At 47.7% G+C, this 22234-nt stretch overlaps 1 protein-coding gene across 1 annotated transcript; it reads left to right on the top strand.

The window, feature by feature from the left end:
* The first annotated feature begins 2867 nt into the window (after positions 1-2867).
* LOC120026751 (tripartite motif-containing protein 46-like) lies at positions 2868-22108 on the top strand. Its single transcript, XM_038971471.1, has 12 exons — positions 2868-2891; positions 9028-9292; positions 9481-9634; positions 13943-14141; positions 14234-14380; positions 14772-14867; positions 15393-15646; positions 16631-16752; positions 18142-18480; positions 19585-19814; positions 21255-21322; positions 21643-22108. Exons 1-12 carry the CDS (start codon positions 2868-2870, stop codon positions 22106-22108), a joined length of 2364 nt encoding a protein of 787 aa, XP_038827399.1.
* Positions 22109-22234: the final 126 nt, after the last annotated feature.

Raw genomic sequence — 22234 nt, 5'->3', positions numbered from 1 at the left:
TACCTCAGGTTTTCACCCGAGCGCAACGGGCAGGTGGAAAGAGTCAACCAGGAGGTGGGTAGTTTTCTGTGGTCCTATTGCCAGGACCGGCCGGGGGAGTGGGCGGTGTTTCTCCCCTGGGCAGAGATGGCTCAAAACTCCCTCCGCCACTCCTCCACTAACCTGTCACCTTTTCAGTGTGTGCTAGGTTACCAGCCGGTCCTGGCACCATGGCATCAGAGCCAGATCGAGGCTCCTGCGGTGGATGAATGGTTTCGGCACTCGGAGGAGACATGGGACGCTGCCCATGTGCATCTGCAAAGGGCCATCAGGCAGCAGAAGATGAGTGCCGACCACCACCGCAGTGAGGCCCCGGTGTATGCACCGGGGGATCGGGTCTGGCTCTCGACCCGAAACCTGCCCCTTCACCTGCCCTGCCGGAAGCTGGGTCCGCGGTTTGTGGGGCCATTCAAAGTCCTGAGGAGACTGAACGAGGTTTGCTATAGGTTACAGCTCCCCCCTGATTACCGTATTAACCGCTCGTTCCATGTGTCTCTCCTCAGGCCGGTGGTGGCTGGTCCGCTCCAGCAGTCTGAGTTGCGGGAGGTTCCTCCGCCCCCTCGATGGACATCGAGGGGGTCCCGGCGTATACAGTGCGAGCCATTATGGACTCAAGGCGTCGGGCAAGAGGCCTTCAGTACCTCGTGGAGTGGGAGGGGTACGGCCCGGAGGAGAGATGCTGGGTACCGGTGGGGGACATCCTGGACCCATCGTTACTCTAGGAATTTCACCGACTCCATCCGGATCGCCCTGCGTCTCATCCCCCGGGTCGTCGGCGCGCTGCTGGAGCCGCGCGTCAAGGGGGGGGTACTGTCACGACTTCCACCGAAGTTGTTCCCTCTCCTTGTTCGGGCGGTGTTCGGTGGTCGACGTCACCGGCTTTCTAGCCGCCACCGATCCATGTTTCATTTTTCCTTTTGTTTTGTCTGTTTACACACCTGGTTCCCATCTCATAATTATGTTCCTTATTTAACCCTCTGTTTTTGGATTGAGTAAATCAGTTATTGTTACTCTTACCTGTGTCCTGCGCCTGACTCCTTCACTATCTTTTAGATGCAATGTGGTAAAAAGGAAAATGCAGTACGTATTGTGCTGTTCTATAGGGTGCGCAAGGATATCCGAGTGAAAAGTATAAATTCTTTGCAGTAACGTTTTTGTTCTAATATCGCAAATGTTCGTGCCAGTTTTAAAGTCCAGTACTAGGCTTAATCTGTGTCTGGGAAACTAGTCCTTCATAAGCCAGCAAATGCTATTCTAATGCTATTTTTTATTGTTATGCGTTGTGATTGTAATAAAACATTTACATGAAATATAGTTTAATTGAGATTGACTGATTATAATGCATGGAGTCTCATTCATTTAGTAGCCTACTAATGACAGCAAAGTATAGATATCCTAATGTATTGTCTTCCTTGTGATCCAATCGCCTCCCTTCACGTTCTCTTGACATGTGTGAAGTGTCAGCCATTCAGTGCGATTGACAACAAAATACTGAAATCCTAATGTATTGTGTCTTCCTTGTAATCTTATACTATGTTGTCATGAGCAGAAGGGTGGTCCTGAAGCGGATGACCTGATGACGATGCTGGACCAGGACGGAGCTCTGAACGTCATGGAGTACCTTACCCTGATTGTATCCCTTACCTGCATGTGCAACTGCGTCCTGGAAGGGAAAAGGGGTTTGCATTTCATGAAAAGACCTGCCTGCTTCCATCTGCTTTCTACAGTGTATTGCATTAGGCCTACATGTCACACTAATGTCTCATATCTCATTGAGTAAATTCGATAAATGCCCTCCTCCGTGTCCACACGCATGCACGCACGCACACATAGACACAAAGGTTTGCATAACTCTGCAATAATTATGAGACTGATCCTCAAATACATGCACCCACATGGATTATTTGTCATTAAGTAGCTCAGTTGGTAGTGCATGGTGCTTGCAACGACAGGCTAGTGGGTTTGATTCCTGGGAACACCCGTAGTAAAATGTAGGCGCGCATGACTAAATCGCTTTGGATAAAAGCCTCTGCTAAATGGCGTATATTGTTCGATTATATTAAGATCTCAAGAACGCTGCTAAACAGAGCATAGCATGTGAGATAGTAAACAGGGTGTGTAGGCTATGTGTAGGCCTAAGTATTTACCGTGATATGTTTCATCTTTGCTGCTAATAAATGGGCAAAATACCCAACCAAAGATCCACGTTTGGAAAGCGGTTTGTTTTGTACACGTTTATGAACATTTGCTATCCCGCCTGTGCTATAGACTCCATTGAACTTTTTATTCTGTTTATAAAGCTGTAGCAATTTAAGTAAAATGTTTTTTAAAAATCGAGGTCACTCTTTAGTAACAGGCCGGGTTTATTACGCATGCTCCGACTACTGTAGTCCTCACCCCGACAGAGACAAAAAAACTGAATCGTGGCAGAATTTCCGAGGCTGATGTGATTCGATAAAGGAAGTTTGAGAGACGACTAGGTGGGGAGTAGCCTACCAAGCGCATAATCTGGCAGCATTTGGAATGGTGTGTGTATTTTCATGATCGCTTTCATTTAATTTCGTTACCAAATTCCATTTCTCTCTTCCATTTGGCTTCATTTTTATTTTGCAAAGGTTTTTTTTGAGGGTTGTAGGCTCATGCGCATGCGTCCATTTCCAATAATGCGCAAAACCGATGTCTATTATGGCTATATACGCTATATTGATCCAGGAGTTATGAATATCTATTTTGCAATAACCTGTTGTTATTGTTATGATAACGGTAGGCCTATCATGTCTAATTCATCGAAGGAGGCACAATCGGATTGAACGCTCACTTCTTCAATGATGGACGCTCTGGTTCGTGTTAGTGTGAGTAACATCTGGTCATGTCAGTGTTTTGTATATGTTTACATGGTTTGTTGTTTCCCCGTTGTAGTCTACTAATAGCCTATTACATTTTATATGCTAATGATGCAGGCAGTAGCCTAAAGCCTAGGCTACCAGAAACAGATCACCATTTATTTTCAGGTGTCTGATTCGCCCCCATATGCATCTGTCGGACCCCTCGTATTAGTCTATGTAATAATTTACAACATTTAACACGGCTCAATGTAACACATTGATCTCTTTTTTTATATGATATAGGCCTGTCTATACACTGTTTTTTGGAAAAGCTATTCCCCTTCCACCCCATTCCTCTATCTTGATTGTGGTCATTAATTCGTTATGATGGCCGAAATAGTCTTCAACCTAGACCAAAAGGAAACATATATTTATGTTTTAAATAACACCCACCTTTACCATACTATTCCCATTAGGCAATATTCTAATTTCCATTGAATTCACCTGCAAATATGTGGATGCCTACCAAATGTATTGAACCACTTATAGGCCTTTTATAGGCGTTAACCTTTTTGGGGAACATTTTTGAGAACTAGGCTATAAGGTGCTCTATCATGCATATATATTTTTGGGGTGGAGAACAAAAATGCTAAAGAAATGTAGACCATATGCCTATTCAAATGCAACATTAGACACACTGGAAACAAATAAAGAAGCCGTGCAAGTAAAATGCTACGCGTTTTGTGCGTGCTCCGGGGATGCGCAGGGACCAGGGATGCTCGTTACCATGGAGACGGGATGCAGGAAAGCGGCGCGGTCTTGCGCTGCAGAGGGGGAGATAAAAAAAAAAACTAGGGTACCGAATATTGCACAGCGCAATAGGCTAACCTAGTTAAAAAAATTTTTTTTAACAATGAGAGACTCTTTTTACGCACTATATTAACAGGAATGAAAAGGGAGTCCTTAAATATTTGCATCTCACAAATCTCCCATGCCACACCTCGTGGCGGGGCAGAAGTAGGCCTACCCTTCTACTATCCCCTCTGGGTGCGTCGCTCAGATTACCATGGAACCTTCATATCATGGCGCCTAGATTCCAGTTGAAGGTAAGAAATAGGCTGTAGAACAACGCGTGTTCTGGAAACCAAACCGGTGACAGACAGACATCGCATTGCAAATCAATTTTCGCTTTAATATGGAATATAGGTCTTATTTGGAAAACTCATTTGTGGGCGTCAATAGATTGTAGCCAGTGTAGCATAGCCTGTCTAGCCTATTGCTAATTTAGTCGCCGGCTGTTTTGAACAGAACACGAAAGGACAGGACGGAGTTGACATTGGTGAATGACAGCGAGACAGGATCTCTAACCATGTCCTGCTGGTAAATTATAAACGATCTTTCTTTAACCTCCAGGTCTGCATGTTTTTTTATGATGTGATGTGTGTGTGGATTGTTTGGTATTGCTTCATATAATACAAAAAATAATCACTTTGGTGCAATTTTAACAAGTAGGCTATGTGGTACATTTTCACAACTGTAAGCACAAAAATCCAAACGAAAATGGCTCATGTTTCAAAACTCTAAGCACATTTTAAATTGACTGAGTACAACAAATTAATTCACAGTCACTTGTTAGCTGCATCAAATCCCTCTTTCAAGTTGGATACATATTCAATCGAAGTATCTGCTTTTCAAAATGCAATAGGCCTACTTTTGATATGATGTTCTTGTCATTTGTTAACAATACAATTAACTATCACTTAATCAAACTGCTCAAAACTGTTAACTGCTGAACCAAAATTATGTAGTGTCTAGTTAACGTATATACTGTACACTGAACCAAAAAATAAACACAACATGCAACAATTTAAAATATTTTACTTACATACAAGGAAATCAGTCAATTGAAATAAATTCATTAGGCGCTAATCTATGGATTTCACATGACTGAGAATACAGATATGCATATGTTGGTCACAGATACCTTAAAAAAAAGGTAAGGGTGTGGATCAGACAACCAGACAGTATCTGGTGGGACCACCATTTGCCTCATGCAGCGCGACACATCTCCTTCACATAGAGCTGGTCAGGCTGTTGATTGTGACCTGTGGAATATTGTCCCACTACTCTTCAATGGCTGTGTGAAGTTGCTGGGTATTGTCAGGAGCTGGAACACGCTGTCGTACACATCGATCCAGAGCATCCCAAACATTCTCAAAGGGTGACATGTCTGGCGAATATGCAGGCTATGGAAGAACTGGGACATTTTCAGCTTCCAGAAATTGTGTACAGATCCTTGAGACACTGGGCCGTGCATTATCATGCTGAAACATGAGGTGATGAATGACAAGACAATGGGCCTCAGGATTTCTTCAAGGTGTCTCTGTGCATTAAAATTTCCAATCGATAAAATGCAATTGTGTTCGTTGTCCGTAGCTTATGCCTGCCCATAACATAACCCCACTACCACCATGGGGCACTCTGTTCACAACGTTGAAACCACTCGCCCACACGGCGCCATACTGCCCGGCAATCTGCCCGGCATAGTTTAAACCGGGATTCATCTGTGAAGTGCACACTTCTCCAGCTTGCCAAGGGTCATTGAAGGTGAGCATCTGCCCACAAGTCGGTTATGACACCGAACTGCAGTCAGGTCAAGACCCTTGTGAGGACGACGAGTACGCAGATGAGCTTCCCTGAGACGGTTTCTGACAGTTTGTGCAGAAATTCTTTGGTTGTGCAAACCGAAGAACCAAAAAGGGTTCTTCAAAGGGTTATCCTATGGGGACAGCCGAAGAACCCTTTAAGGTTCTAGATGGCAACTTTTTTTGTAAGCGTGTAGTGTACAATGCACTGCTGAAAGATCTGGGTTGTATATAGCAATATATTCCACTCACTATCTGAATGTCATTGATGCACTGTAAGCTAATACAGTTTGTCAAGCAGATAGATAGGTGGTACTGCGTCAGTTGACAAGTCACAGAACATGTGATCTTGTACAATGTTGCATGGGGCAGAAAACACTATGCTACGTTTTTAGCAAACTGCTTTACAATACCCCTATTTCTGATGATTTGTCCTACGTATGTACTGTATAAGGATAATAAAACTGTAAGACTGACATATTTCTCAACGTCCTCACAACCTGCCATTGGATACAAAAAAAAAAATGATGCATACCAATTTATAGTCAAATACTGTATGGACAATTCAATTGGATTAAATGGTAGTTAAAATGACTAAACGGTAAGCCTATCATCTGATGTATTGGTGACTAAACCAAATGTGCTGATGGTATTTCACGGAAAACTTAGATTTTTCATGAATGGCTCAGGGGTGAAAGATGTGAGAAACCCCAATGAATGCACAGTCAAAGGTTCTGAACATAAGATAGGGGGCATTACAAGTGTTATCAGTTAAGAGTTTTTTACTTAACATTTTGAAAATGTACCACTTACATCTGAACATTTTTCCAAAGTGATTGAAAAAACCCCTGTAATGTGGGAAATGTATCAATTGATTTAGGCTGTGCTATATTTAAGCAATAAGGCACAATGAGGTGTAGTATATGACCAATATACCACAGCTAAGTGCTGTTCTTAATCACAACGCACGTGGTATATTGCCCATATACCACAAAACGCTGAGGTGGCTTATTACTATTATAAACTGGTTATCAATGTAATTAGAGCAGTAAAAATAAATGTTTTGTCATACCAGTGGTATATGGTCTGATATACCACGGCTGTCAGCCAATCAGCATTCAGGGCTTGAACCCTGAAGTGGATGTGATTAGTTTAGAAAATTCAAAGGGAGGTTGTTATCCTCTTCCTCTCCCCTCTGCATGAGAGCAATCAATATAATGGATATCTGTTAGGTTAAGTGGTTTTCAAAGTAATCCGTCTGATTAAAGTGTGTCTGTCTGTCTGTCTGTCTGTCTGTCTGTCTGTCTGTCTGTCTGTCTGTCTGTCTGTCTGTCTGTCTGTCTGTCTGTCTGTCTGTCTGTCTGTCTGTCTGTCTGTCTGTCTGTCTGTCTGTCTGTCTGTGTGTGTGTGTGTGTGTGTGTGTGTGTGTGTGTGTGTGTGTGTGTGTGTGTGTGTCTGTGAGTGAGTGAGTGAGTGAGTGAGTGAGTGTGTGTCTGTGAGTGAGTGTGTGTCTGTGAGTGAGTGAGTGAGTGAGTGAGTGAGTGAGTGAGTGAGTGAGTGTATGTGAGTGAGTGTCAGTGTGAGAGTGAGTGTGCCACTGTGAGTGCCAATGTGTGTGTGTGCGCTATCAGTATTAATGCATTCCTGCAGCAGTTACACTCTCATAAAAAAAGGGTTCCAAAAGGGTTCTTTGGCTGTCCCCATAGGAGAACCCTTTTGGGTTTTATGTTGAACCCCTCTGTAGAAAATGTTCGACCTGCAATCAAAAAGGGTTCTTCAAAGGGTTCTCCTATGGGGACAGCCGAAGTACCCTTTAAGCTTCTAGATAGCACCTTTTTTTCTAAGAGTGTAGGCTCCTGATGCTGCTGCAGTTTACAGGGGGATTTCCTTCATTCACTCACTCACTCATTCGCTCATTCATTCGTTAATTTCCTTCACTCAGAGTAGGAATGCTGATCTAGGATCAGGTCGCCCATGTCCATGTAATCTTACTCATTATGATCTAAAAAGTTAAACAGCTAGAATCTAGCCGCTAGCTGTTTTAGCCAGAGCTTTATGTCTCTGACCTCTGCCAAGGGCAACCACAGAAGCAACACACCTAGTCTTGGACCTATCAGTGTCCACTGTGTAGCTCTAAGGGACACGCTATCTTCAGCATTACAAATGCATTTCCTCCATTCATCCTTCCGATCTAGGTCTGTATTCATAAAACGTCTCAGAGTAGGAGTGCTGGTCTTGGATCAGGTCCCACTGTCCATATAGATCTTATTGATTATGCTCTAAAAAGGCAAAACTGATCTTAGATCAGCACTTCTGCAGGAAAATTTATGAATGCACCCAGGTATGGTGTGTGTGACAGCAGGGAGCACCAGTCTATACAGCAGAGGTGTGTGGAATGAACTCATCGGGACCAGGGGTCACACACACACACACACACAAACTCACACACACTCCGGATCAGGCATGTGCAGGAATTACAAAACGTCTGCTCCTCCTTCCTTATTGATATTTAACGAGTCTCACACTGTTTTGACAGCCCATTGAGGACAGCTATTTATAAAGCCCGCTGTCATAATGTCACATGTTAACACTTAGCTAGAGAAATCTCTGCCCTCTCTCACGCTACGGCTGCATCCCAAATGACACTCTATTATCTATATCCGGGGTATTCGACTCTTACCCTACGAAGTCCGGAACCTGCTGGTTTTCTGTTCTACCTGATAATGAATTACACTCACCTGGTGTCCCAGGTCGAAATCAGTCCCTGATTATAGTTGAACAATGAAAAAACGCTGTGGAATTGGCTTCGAGGCCCAGAGTTCAGTTTGATGGCCCTATATAGTGCGTTCTTTTTTTTACCAAGGCCCATAGGGCTCTGGTCAAAGTTAGTGCACTATATAGGGAATAGGGTGTCATTTGGGATGCCAGCCTACCTCTCCTCCTTCAGCCTCTCAGCCTCTCTGTATCTCAGCCTCTCTGTATCTCAACCTCTCAGCCTCTCTGTATCTCAGCCTCTCAGCCTCTCTGTATCTCACTCAGTTTACCGAGACCGTTCATCTCCTGTGCTCTGTGTTCTCGTGACTTGCGTGTTTATGGATCTTGAGCTCTGCGGTTTGTTGTAGTTGGTGGTACAGCTCTTTGTTTTATTTCTGTAACTCTCTTAAATATTCTTCATGTCATTCCTCTGTTTCTGTCCCGAACATACTTCGGTCTCTTTTCAAAAAAAATTATTATAAATTCATCCCCGGACCCCCTCTTTTTTTGTCTTGGTGGGTTCATTTTAGTTCAATGAATTACAGTAATTCCCTTGAATATCAAGGTAGTAGAGACTCCCCATTCACATTACATTTAGGTAATTTAGCAAACACTCTTATCCAGAGCGACTTACAGTAGTGGCCCACAACCCTGACCTTGCAAGCACCATGCTCTACCAACTGAGCGACATGGGGCAACCTTAGGTCTGTCTATCTGCTGTACCTGTGTGATTCATCGACTCTCTACCTCTCCCTCCTCCCCAGTCTAACATGAAGAGCATGGAGCGCGAGCTGCATTGCCCGGTGTGTAAGGAGATCGTCAAGCAGCCCGTGGTCCTGCCATGTCAGCACAGCGTCTGTCTGATGTGTGCCTCCGAGGTCCTGGTTCAAAATGGCTACCCTTCTCCGGAGCTGCCGCCCGAGCCCAACTCTCCTGCCTCCACCCCCAACACCCGCTCTCCCCACCAGACACGCAGGCCCATGCCCAGCAAGGCCGACCATCGACCCATTGACCGCGTGCTACGTTCAGGTAATGTTTGTGTGTGAGTGTGTGCACGTGACAGAGAGAGTGTGTGTGTCTTTAGATTCAATGTCGAATGTGACGATCAATAGGACTAGTCTGGGGATGCGATGGGAATACACACATCCTCCTCTGATTCTTTTTTTACTCTATTCTCCTCCACCCTTTACCCATCCCCTCTCCCACCCTGTATCCAGGATTTGGGACCTATCTGTCGCCGGGGCGACGGCGTAAGGAACCACCCCATGCAATGTTATTTCCATGCCCGTCCTGTGGGAGGGAGGTAGAGCTGGGAGAGAAGGGCCTGACTGACTGCCTGCGTAACCTCACCTTGGAGCGCATCGTAGAGAGGTAACACACACGCACTTATACACACTTACACTTGTACATGCACACACGCACGTATGCACAATCATATGGAGTGGAGGTGTCGGTTCATGGTCTTGTGAGCCCTTACGTGAAAAATCGAGAATTTCACGTGATCCCATGTGATCTTATGTGAAGTTAATGTGATAACATGTAAAGCAACATGCAAAACACATGATCACATTTGGTGTTCCGAAATGACGTTTTCACACGATTTTCAGAATTTTCCGTGAAATCGTGGTTTTTCTTTAAGGGAGGACGTAGCCCTTTCTGCCTGCAAAATCAGTGTCACCATCGGGAAGGAATTTCTGTTTAAGATTTTTGTTTCTCAATGTCACGATCGTCTTCCTGAGAGAGAGTGGACCAAGGCGCAGCGTGTGCAAAATACATCTCTTTATTTAGAAGAGGGAAAAACGCGCAACGAACACTATTACAAAACAAAACAAACCAACGTGAAGCTAAAGACGTAAGTGCAATCACAAGCTACAAACGTACAACATAGACAACTACCCACAAAAGCCTACTGCCTATGGCTGCCTTAAATATGGCTCCCAATCAGAGACAATGAATGACAGCTGTCTCTGATTGAGAACCAATCTAGGCAGCCATAGACATAACTAGACAACTACACTCTACTCTGCCCCATACACATACAACACCCCTAGACACTACAAAACACATACATTCCCCATGTCACACCCTGACCTAACTAAAAAACATAAAGAAAACAAAGAATACTAAGGCCAGGGCGTGACAGTACCCCCCCCCAAAGGTGCGGACTCCGATCGCACAACCTGAAATAGAAAGGGGAGGGTCCGGGGTGGGCCCCATCATGGCGGCGGCTCGGGTGCGGGACGTGGCCCCCAATCCACCATTGTCAATACCCGCTTTGGTAGCCTCCTCCAAATGGCCACCCTCCAAATTAACCCCACCGGACTAAGGGGCAGCACCGGACTAAGGGGCAGCACCGGAATGAAGGGCAACACCGGAATGAGGGGCAGCTCCGGACTGAGGGGCAGCACCGGACTGGCTGGCGGATCCTGGCTGGCTGGCTCTGGCGGATCCTGGCTGGCTGGCGGATCCTGGCTGGCTGGCGGATCCTGGCTGGCTGGCTCTGGCGGATCCTGGCTGGCTGGCTCTGGCGGATCCTGGCTGGCTGGCTCTGGCGGATCCTGGCTGGCTGGCTCTGGCGGATCCTGGCTGGATGACGGCTCTGGCGGATCCTGGCTGGATGACGGCTCTGGCTGGTCATGGCTCGCTGACGGCTCTGGCTGGTCATGGCTCGCTGACGGCTCTGGCTGGTCATGGCTCGCTGACGGCTCTGGCTGGTCATGGCTCGCTGACGGCTCTGGCTGGTCATGGCTCGCTGACGGCTCTGGCTGGTCATGGCTCGCTGACGGCTCTGGCTGGTCATGGCTGGCTGACGGCTCTGGCTGGTCATGGCTGGCTGACGGCTCTGGCTGGTCATGGCTGGCGGAAGGCTCTGGCTGATCCTGTCTGGCGGAAGGCTCTGGCTGATCCTGTCTGGCGGAAAGCTCTGGCTGATCCTGTCTGGCGGAAGGCTCTGGCTGATCCTGTCTGGCGGAAGGCTTTAGCGGCTCCTGTCTGGCGGAAGGCTCTAGCGGCTCCTGTCTGGCGGAAGGCTCTAGCGGCTCCTGTCTGGCGGAAGGCTCTAGCGGCTCCTGTCTGGCGGACGGCTCTGAAGGCTCATGGCAGACGGGCGGCTTTGCAGGCTCATGGCAGACGGGCGGCTTTGAAGGTTCAGTACAGACGGGCAGTTCATGCGGCGCTAGGCAGACGGACAGTTCAGACGGCGTTGGGCAGACGGGCAGTTCAGGCGCCGTTGGGCAGACGGGCAGTTCAGGCGCCGTTGGGCAGACGGGCAGTTCAGGCGCCGCTGGGCAGACGGGCAGTTCAGGCGCCGCTGGGCAGACGGCAGACTCTGGCCGGCTGAAACGCACTGTAGGCCTGGTGCGTGGTGCCAGAACTGGAGGTACCGGGCTAAGGACACGCACCTTCAGGCTAGTGCGGGGAACAACAACAGGGCACACTGGACTCTCAAGGCGTACTATAGGCCTGGTGCGTGGTACCGGCACTGGTGGTACCGGGCTGAGGGCACGCACATCAGGGCGAGTACGGGGAGAAGGAACAGTGCGTACAGGGCTCTGGAGACGCACAGGAGGCTTGATGCGTGGTGCCGGAACTGGAGGCACTGGGCTGGAGACACGCACCACAGGGAGAGTGCGTGGAGGAGGAACAGGGCTCTGGAGACGCACTGGAAGCCTGGTGCGTGGTGTAGGCACTGGTGGTACTGGGCTGGAGCGGGGAGATGGCGCCGGAAATACCGGACCGTGCAGGCGTACTGGCTCCCTTGAGCACTGAGCCTGCCCAACCTTACCTGGTTGTATGCTCCCCGTCGCCCGACCAGTGCTAGGAGGTGGAATAACCCGCACCGGGCTATGTAGGCGAACCGGGGACACCATGCGTAAGGCTGGTGCCATGTAAGCCGGCCCGAGGAGACGCACTGGTGGCCAGATGCGTTGGGCCGGCTTCATGACATCCGGCTCAACGCTCAATCTAGCCCGGCCGATATGTGGAGCTGGAATGTACCGAACCGGGCTATGCACGCGTACAGGAGACACCATGCGCTCTACTGCGTAACACGGTGTCTGCCCGTACTCTCGCTTTCCACGATAAGTACAGGGAGTAGGCGCAGGTCTCCTACCTGACTTCGCCCCTCTCCCTTTAAGCCCCCCCAAGAAATTTTTGAGGTTTACTCACAGGCTTCCTTGCTAGTCGCGTACCCTCATAACTCCGGTTCCTCTCTCCGGTTGCCTCTGCTCTCCTAATCGCCTCCAGCTGTTCCCATGGGAGGCGATCTCTTCCAGCTCGGATCTCCTCCCATGTGTAGCAACCCTTGCCGTCCAAAACATCCTCCCATGTCCACGAGTCCTGGTTTCTTTGCCGCTGTTGTTGGTTCCTCTCACGCTGCTTGATCCATGGTTGGTGGGTAGTTCTGTCACGATCGTCTTCCTGAGAGAGAGTGGACCAAGGCGCAGCGTGTGCAAAATACATCTCTTTATTTAGAAGAGGGAAAAACACGCAACGAACACTATTACAAAACGAAACAAACCAACGTGAAGCTAAAGACGTAAGTGCAATCACAAGCTACAAACGTACAACATAGACAACTACCCACAAAAGCCTACTGCCTATGGCTGCCTTAAATATGGCTCCCAATCAGAGACAATGAATGACAGCTGTCTCTGATTGAGAACCAATCTAGGCAGCCATAGACATAACTAGACAACTACACTCTACTCTGCCCCATACACATACAACACCCCTAGACACTACAAAACACATACATTCCCCATGTCACACCCTGACCTAACTAAAAAACATAAAGAAAACAAAGAATACTAAGGCCAGGGCGTGACACCCAAGAGGTTCAGATCTCACATTTACATTTGAGTCATTTAGCAGACACTCTTATCCAGAGCAACTTACAGGAGCAGTTAGGGTGACGTGCCTTGCTCAATGGCACCTCAACAGTTTTTTCACTTATTCGGGGATTTGAACCAGCGACCTTTCGGTTTTTGGCCTAACCTCTTAACCGCTAAGCTACCTGCTGCCCCTGACACACACACACACGCACATGCACGTGCACAAACACACTCACACAAAGATACATATAAAAACAGCATTCACACAGTGTTGTGGTCGGTTGTTACATGCCTATATGCTGCACGGTAGGCTATAGTGTAACATTTCAATTAGTAGCAGCTTTAGCCCCTTAAATAGTGAGTGAGGGAAAGTGTCCAAGTCCTGCGTCCCAAATGGCACCCTGCTAAAAAGTAGCGCGGACCCTGGTCAAAAGTAGTGAACTATATAGTGGGAATAGGGTGCCAAGTGCTGACTCTTGTTAATCTGCGTGAAGTTGCGCTAGAGAGGAAACTAGCAGATCTCCCAAGCTAGCAGAGCTCCTGCAACCTACTGCAGCATACACACACTGCACTTCCACGGGACTACTGCAGTGTAACTGCAAACAACTTATTTTCCCCCTGTACAGTAATCTCTTTATGATATTTGTCACCATGTCTACCCATCCACTCTCTCTCTGTCTTGGCACCGTTTTCTCCTTCCACCGTATTTTTGTTTTGTCTCTCACCCCCTTTCTACTACTATCCAGCCCTAATTCGCCCAATGCTCTCTCTTTCTCTCCCCTACCCTCCTACCTTTAATCATTCCCCTCTCCTCCCCCCCACTCCCTCTCTCCCCTCCTCCTCTCAGGTACAGACACACAGTGAGCCTGGGCAGTGTGGCTGTGATGTGTCAGTTCTGCAAGCCTCCCCAGTCCCTGGAGGCCACCAAGGGCTGCGCCGACTGCCGAGCCAGCTTCTGTAACGAGTGTTTCAAGCTCTACCACCCCTGGGGGACGCCGCGCGCCCAGCACGAACACGTCCAGCCCACCCTCAACTTCAGGCCCAAGGTGAGGCCTGCCTCTCTCTCATCCCTCTCTGTCCTCTCTCATCCCTCTCTTCTCTCCTCTCTCTCTCATCCCTCTTGCCTCTCCTCCTCCAGGTTCTGTCGTGTCCGGAGCATGACCAGGAGCGTCTGCACTTCTACTGTAGGACGTGCCAGCGGTTGCTGTGCCCGCTCTGCAAGCTGCGCCGCGTACACGCCGGGCACAAAGTGGCGCCAGTCGCCCAGGCCTACCAGACTCTCAAGGTGGGCATCTGGGTGCAATAGCTTAATTGGTTATAGCATGGTTCCTGCATTGGCCTTATACTGTACAATATACCGAATAATGTATGTAATACTTTTTAGCTGCTTTGCATAAAAGTACCTGCTAAATGGCAATATTTGTTATACTCAGTGGCATTAGTGGATATCACACGCAATGGAGATTGGCCCTCAACGGTTGGTGGTTAGTTGAGTAGTACAGTGTATGACAGAAAAGGGGTAAGAGTCGCCATTGAACTGTGGATTTAGATCATCCAGTGTGTAAGAGATGAATACAGTTCAAATGTAGGGTAATACAGAGCTACTGTTGTGCATTAGGATTTAAGTCTGGTCTGGGCATTAAACTCTTTGTTTGCTGTCACTGTTTATTTGTCAGGACAAGATTACCAAGGAGATGAACTACGTTCTGGCCAACCAAGAGACGGTGCTGGGCCAGATCACACAGCTGGAGAGTGCCATCACTCAGACAGAGGTGACTAAATAACACTGCAGTCTGCAGAGATCCAGAAATAACCCACCAGAGGAATATACTACATAGCAGGATCAATGAGTTAGCCAGCTAACTTTGATAAAGAGCCAGCAATAACTATAGATTTTCTGGTTTGTGAAGAAAGTTCAACTTAGATATGTGTTTTTGGTTGTTGAGTCAATAAGACCATGGCCATTTCAAGTTATTTCAGAATATTTAGGCAAATTAGGATCATTGATCCTACTGACCACACCACGATGGACAACATTGTTTACCACAGTAAACATCATATGCTACTGTATACTGTATATAAAATATCTTGCTCTATGGTCCTAACCTGTGTGATGCTGTGTAATACATCATCTCTGTGGTCCACCTAACCTCCCTGTGTGTTGCTGTCTGACTGTTGAACAGCGTAGCCAGTGTTAATCACAGAATGAAATAGAACACAACTCTAGAATAATATAGATTCATAGACAGTATATCTCTATGGTCCTAACCTCCCTGTGTGTTGCTGTCTGTCCCCAGGCGAACAGCGTAGCGGCACGGGAGCAGCTGTCTCAGAGCGTGAGGGACCTGACTGCCCTCCTCGCCGAGCGCCACGCCTCATTGACCGAGGCCCTGGAGAGGGCGAGGCAGAAGCGGGGCGAGGCGTTGGCGGGCCAGGTGGCGGAGAGGCGGAGCCTGCTGGAGCATGCAGGCCTCATGGCGTTGTCCCAGGAGCTGCTGAAGGAGACGGACCCGCCCTGCTTCGTCCAGGCAGCGCGCCAGACACACAGCAGGTACACACAATAGGTCTGACTGTCTGGACAGCGGACAGCGTGGCAACTTATACAAATAGCACCCTATTGTTATACAAATAACACCCTATTCCACATAGGGCTCTGGTCAAAAGTAGTGCTCTGTAGGGAATAGGGTGCTATTTGGGACGCATACCCCAGGGCTCTTTAACTTCCTAGTTTTGTTTGTTTGTTTCTCTGTTCTTCTTGTTCTGTGTCTCCTCCCACTCCTTCTATCAATGTCTATTTTCTATGCTTCTTTCCCTTTTTCGTGTTTTCGCTGCTCATCCCACATCCCCAGAAAAATAACACATGGACACATTATACCTGTTAGATCAAAAAATAACATGGCGTTGTTTTAGTGATGTTCTTTGTAAACTCAGCAAAAAAAGAAACGTCCTCACTGTCAACTGCGTATATTTTCAGCAAACTTGACGTGTAAATATTTGTATGAACATAACAAGGTTCAACACCTGAGACACAACTGATGATGATGATCAAACACATGATGGCACACCTGTTAATTGAAATACATTCCAGGTGACTACCTCATGAAGCTAGTTGAGAGAATGCCAAGAGTGTGCAAAGCTGTCATCAAGGCAAAGGGTGGCTACTTTGAAGAATCTCAAATATAAAATATATTTTGATTTGTTTAACACTTTTTGGTTACTACATGATTCCAAATGTGTTATTTCATAGTTTTGATGTCTTCACTATTATTCTACAATGTAGAAAATAGTATAAATAAATAAAAACCTTTGAATGAGTAGGTGTTCTAAAACTTTTGACCGGTAGTGCACATGTTACAGAAATACTGCCCATCTCTGTGCGTGTTACCCTAATGATAAAATTGTAATGTCTGCAAAGTGCATTCCTCCCTCCCCCGACTTGTTGTATGTCTCGTCTACTCCCAAACAATTCATCTAAATGTCTCTCCCTTTCTCTCTCTCCCTCCCTCCATCTCGCCCCCCCCTCGCTCTCTCCAAGGTTATCCACGTCCATCGAGGGGCTGCAGTGTTTCTCTCTGGCCGCTGATCCCTCCTTCAGACACTTCCAGCTGGACGTCTCCAAAGAGCTCAAACTCCTCACAGACCTGCAATTCATCCAGGGTGAGACAGAGGAGGAGAGGAAGATGAAGGAGGGGATAGGGGGCTAGGGAGGAGTAGCGGGACAGAGTCCACCAGGGAGAGATGATAAGAGGAGGATAAAGGAGGTGGCTGGGGAGGCATAGAGGGATAGTCAGCCAGAGAGAGAGGAGGAGAGGAGGATAAAGGAGGTGGCTGGGGAGGCATAGAGGGATAGTCAGCCAGAGGGAGAGGAGGAGAGGAATATGAAGGTGGGGTCTAGGGGGGCATGGAGGGATAGAGTCAGCCAGAGAGAGAGCAGGAGAGGAGGATAAAGGAGGTGGCTGGGGAGGCATAGAGGGATAGTCAGCCAGAGAGAGAGGAGGAGAGGAAGATGGTGGGGTCTAGGGGGGCATAGAGGGATAGTCAGCCAGAGAGAGAGGAGGAGAGGAAGATGAAGGTGGGGTCTAGGGGGGCATGGAGGGATAGAGTCAGCCAGAGAGAGAGGAGGAGAGGAAGATGAAGGTGGGGTCTAGTGGGGCATGGGGGGATAGAGTCAGCCAGAGAGAGAGGAGGAGAGGAGGATGAAGGTGGGGTCTAGTGGGGCATAGAGGGATAGAGTCATTCAGAGAGAGAGGACGAGAGGAGGATGAAGGTGGGGTCTAGGGGGGCATGGAGGGATAGAGTCAGCCAGAGAGAGAGGAGGAGAGGAAGATGAAGGTGGGGTCTAGTGGGGCATGGGGGGATAGAGTCAGCCAGAGAGAGAGGAGGATGAAGGTGGGGTCTAGTGGGGCATAGAGGGATAGTCAGCCAGAGAGAGAGGAGGAGAGGAGGATGAAGGTGGGGTCTAGTGGGGCATAGAGGGATAGTCAGCCAGAGAGAGAGGAGGATGAAGGTGGGGTCTAGGGGGGCATGGAGGGATAGAGTCAGCCAGAGAGAGAGGAGGAGAGGAGGATGAAGGTGGGGTCTAGAGGGGCATGGAGGGATAGAGTCAGCCAGAGAGAGAGGAGGAGAGGAAGATGAAGGTGGGGTCTAGTGGGGCATAGAGGGATAGTCAGCCAGAGAGAGAGGAGGAGAGGAAGATGAAGGTGGGGTCTAGTGGGGCATGGAGGGATAGTCAGCCAGAGAGAGAGGAGGAGAGGAGGATAACGGAGGGTGATATGAAGGTGAAGTAGGACAGAGTCAGCCAGAGAGGGTTAAGGCAACATCATCTCGCTGAGTCTACCTTTAATTATGTCATATTACTGCATCTTCAACTATGTATTTCACGGTAAGGTCTACGTATTCGGTGCATGTGACAAATAAAGTGTGATTTGATTTGTTTACAAACTGTAATGAACATCTGGTAGTATTGCATATGTTATCAAGCCAGAGAGAATTGTATGTTTGTGAATCTAACATCTGACTGACAGCTGTAATCTTTTCTCCCATCAGCCCCTCTGGCCCCTGTCATTGACACCCAAAAGACCCTGGCCTATGACCAGCTTTTTCTGTGTTGGCGGCTGCCTCAGGAATCCGCCCCCGCCTGGCACTTCTCTGTGGAGTTCCGTCGCCGTGGTGTGGTGCCAGGAGGCGGGGCCAGAGGTGGTATCCAAGGACGATTGGCTGCGGCCCGCTGGGGCTGGCAGCGGCTGGAGGAAGTGGGCGGGACCAGTGCTGTGATTGACAGGTTGGAGATGGACAGTGTGTATGTGTTGAGGGTGAGAGGCTGCAACAAGGCGGGCTTCGGGGAGTACAGTGAGGAGGTGTACCTACACACACCGCCAGCACCAGGTGAGGTCTATACACGGTTCTAAAGGCTCACACACACTATACACACACGCACACACACAAACACACACACTTGGCCTCATTATAAGTCTTGGTATAGCTGATATGCATCAGAACCGTATCCATGGAGAGCATCTTAATGACAAATGTCTCTCTTTTTCTGCCCATTCCCATCCTTCTCTCTGCCCATACCATCCATCTCTCCTCCCATCCCTCTCTTTACCCATCCCATCTCTCTATCCAACCCATCCTCTTTCCTCTTTACACTTTATCTTCACATATCTCTCCTCATCTCACTCATTCCGCTCCTAGGTCCAATCTCCCAATCCACATTTCTCCCTCTGCCTGTTAGTGTGAGCATCTACACCCTTTCTCCTTTTTCCCTCTCGTTGCTTCGCACATATCTCTACCTCTTTTACATTTATACCATGCATCTCTTGTTCTCCCAGCCACCCTCTTTCTCCCTCTCTCCCATAATGAAATCTCAGAGTGTGTTGATGAGGTTTGCTGTTTGTTAAGACCTGAGGCTTAACAAATCGATTTGGTTGGTTGAGATCCATGCTAATGGGTCTGAGAAGTCCTGAGTGGTCAATGTATCCCTCGTCTCCCCTGGTGAATTATTCTATCCTGTCATATTTCCCTCAGGAATATTAATCCCCCAAATTATCCCAGTTTAGGAAAGATGCATCCCCTTCTCCTACTGCTCTTTTGACTGACCTTTTGCTTTGAATGTTTTCTATTAGTTTCCAGTTTGTTGATGAAGGACAGTTTGACTCCCTCTCTATTAGTCCTTGTCTCCTCTCCTCATTCCAGAGGAGTTGCATGTTGTCTATACCTCTCCTCCTCTCTTAACCCTCTCAGTTCTTTCCTTGCCCTGATTCTAAGTCTTACTACTCCTCTATCCCTGTATTTACCTCCTTTGTACCCTTATCTTCTACCTCTCTCCTATTTCACTTCTTTACTCCATCCCATCAAAACCCTCCCCTTCCCGCTTCTCTCTTTCCTAAAAATGCACTCCTCCTTCCACCCTCCCTCCCTCTCTCCCTCCATCTCCCTCTCCTCCTGCCTCCCTCCATCTCACTCTCCTCCCCTGCCTTCCTCTCTCAGTGTTAAATTTTTACCTGGACTCTCGCTGGGGTCTCCATGCCGACCGGCTGGTGGTGAGTAAGGAGCAGCGCTGCGCCCGGAGCGTCCCCGGTCTGTCCCTGCTGCAGGCCGCCGACCTAGCGCTCACTTCCTGTCACCTGACTGCAGACCTGCTGGTGGGCGATGTGGCCATCACCCAGGGCAGGCACTACTGGGCATGCTCAGTGGAGCCCGGCTCCTATCTGGTCAAGGCAAGTGGAACGGCTGGAAAGAGAGTTTTGCCCAATCCCATATCGTCCCCAAAGCCCCGTGCCCTATTCAGCTGTGGAGATCTGAGAGGATTTGACAGGTGAAATCCATTTGGTAATAACTCCACCTTGCCCTCTGATAGGCTAGGTGGACGTTTACTTATACCAATCAAATCCTCTCAGATCTCCGCTACTGCGTAGGGTTTAAAGAGCAATTTGGGATTGGCCCTTACTGTACTGTAGATGGTGTGGTGTATTTTGTATGGTTTTTGTAGGCTATATACAAAAATGTGTATGAAAATGAATATGTGATCATATGTGTTTTTGCATGTTGACCTCTTGGGTAATAATGTACTCTGGGGTCTGAAATTATTGGCACCCTTGATAAAGATGAGCAACAAATAAATAATACAAAATACTGAGCTATATTGTACGCAAAACATATATGAAAATAATCATATTGTATGATAATATTATTGCTCAGAGAAAGAAACTAATATTTTTCTCAAAAAGATAGGGGTCAAAATTATTGGCGCCCCATTTTCAATACCTTTCAATAACTCACCTTGCAAGTTATTTAAAAATATATATTTTATGAGGTTGGAGAACACACTGGGAGGGATTCTAAACCATTCCTCCATACAGAATTCTTGATATCCTTTGTCTGTGCTTATGGATTGCCCTATTCAATTCAAACCACAGGTTTTCAATGGGGTTCAAGTCCGGAGACATCGCCATTGAAAAATGTCAATTTTGTGGAAATTTACCAGTTGTGGATATCGATGTGTGCTTGGGGTTATTGTCTTGCTGGAAGATCCACTTGCAGCCAATTTTTCATCCTCATGGCAGAAGCAACCAGTTTTTTCCGCCTAAAATGTCCTGGTACTGTGTAAAGTTCATGATGCCGTTGACCTTAACAAGGGCCCCAGGACCAGTGGAAGCAAAATAACCCCATAACATCAAAGATCCACCGCCATATTTTACAGTAGATATGGGGTTCTTTTCTGATTATGGTTACTTATTTTTCGACGACAAACCCACCACTGGTGTGCGTGGCCAAAGATCTCTATTTTCATGTCATCCAACAAATGTAAATGTCTGGAGTTTGCTAAACGGCATTGGCACTTTGATTGGAACCGGTGCTATGGTCAGATTAAATGAAAATAGAGCTGTTTTACCACACACACCAGTGGTGGGTTTGCCGTCAAAATAATGATGACAAAAACATATATTACTTGTTAAACAAAATCTATTTCTATTAGTATTGTATTAGTATAAAATAATGTAATTTAAAAATATTCTGGAGCATACAATATAGCTCAGTATTTGTATTCTTTATTTTATACGGTCTTTTTTGCTCATCTTTATCAAGGGTGCCAATAATTTTAGACCCCATTGTATGTTGCTGCCCGTTTTCAGTGCCTCTCTCTATCTGTTCCACAGGTGGGGGTGGGCCTAGAGGCCAAACTACAGGAGTGGTTTCACCTTCCCCAAGACATGGCCAGTCCCCGGTGAGTGGTACTGGAGGTTAAGGCTGTAAAGTGCATGGAGGACAGGAAGTAGTCAATGGAAAATATGTTGAGGAGAGACTGACCTACATCAGGGCTTATATTCAAAAAATGTCTCAAAGTAGGAGTGCTGGTCTAGGATCAGTATTGCCTTTTACAGCGTAATGAATAAGATTACATGGACAGGGGGACGTGAAGATCAGCCTTCCTACTCTGAGATGCTTTATGAATACGGGCCCTAGTTGTGTGTGTGTATGTATGACTCATCTCTCTCTCTCTCTCTCTCTCTCTCTCTCTCTCTCTCTCTCTCTCTCTCTCTCTAGCTATGACCCAGACAGTGGTCATGACAGTGGGGCGGAGGATTCCCTGGACTCCCCTCCCCCCTTCTCCTTCCTCACCATGGGGATGGGCAAGATCTTCCTGCCCCACGGTCCCAACCATCATAACAACCATGGTTGCCCCGCCAACGGCACCAGCCCTCGCCGCAGCCCCACCATCTCCAACGGAAACATCCCCGCCTCCTCGCCTACGGGCCTCACCTACCCCCTGCCTCCCAGGCTCGGGGTGTGCCTTGATTTCGAGAAGGGTCGCGTCACTTTCTACGATGCCCACTCGCTCCGTCCACTGTGGGAAGGGCCTGTCGATTGCTCCGGCCCCGTTTGCCCGGCTTTCTGTTTTATTGGCGGAGGGGCGCTGCAGTTACAGGAGCTTGTGGCCAATCGGATGGCAGACCAGACTCCAGTCAGGAGGGTCACCATCCAATCACGTGTCACTAATCTGAATAACTAGGCCAGATTCAATCTGAAACCACGGCGTATCGCGCTTGACATTTAAAGGTAATTTCCAATTGTGACAACATCTGCAACGTTTACCTTGAATGCGATCTCCGCAAATGCGGTAACATTGCCTTTAAAA

This window comes from Salvelinus namaycush, chromosome 32, assembly GCF_016432855.1.
Source record: "Salvelinus namaycush isolate Seneca chromosome 32, SaNama_1.0, whole genome shotgun sequence".
Taxonomy (NCBI): Eukaryota; Metazoa; Chordata; class Actinopteri; order Salmoniformes; family Salmonidae; genus Salvelinus; species Salvelinus namaycush.
This window is presented reverse-complemented; position numbering and strand designations above follow the sequence as displayed.

Bases quoted from the DNA above. Each gene is read 5' to 3' on its own strand.
- LOC120026751 (XM_038971471.1), top strand. From the start codon at position 2,868: ATGGACGCTCTGGTTCGTGTTAGT. The intron at 14,381-14,771 runs GTGGGCATCTGG...TTTATTTGTCAG, and splicing joins AGGCCTACCAGACTCTCAAG to GACAAGATTACCAAGGAGAT. The intron at 19,815-21,254 runs GCAAGTGGAACG...TCTGTTCCACAG, and splicing joins CCGGCTCCTATCTGGTCAAG to GTGGGGGTGGGCCTAGAGGC.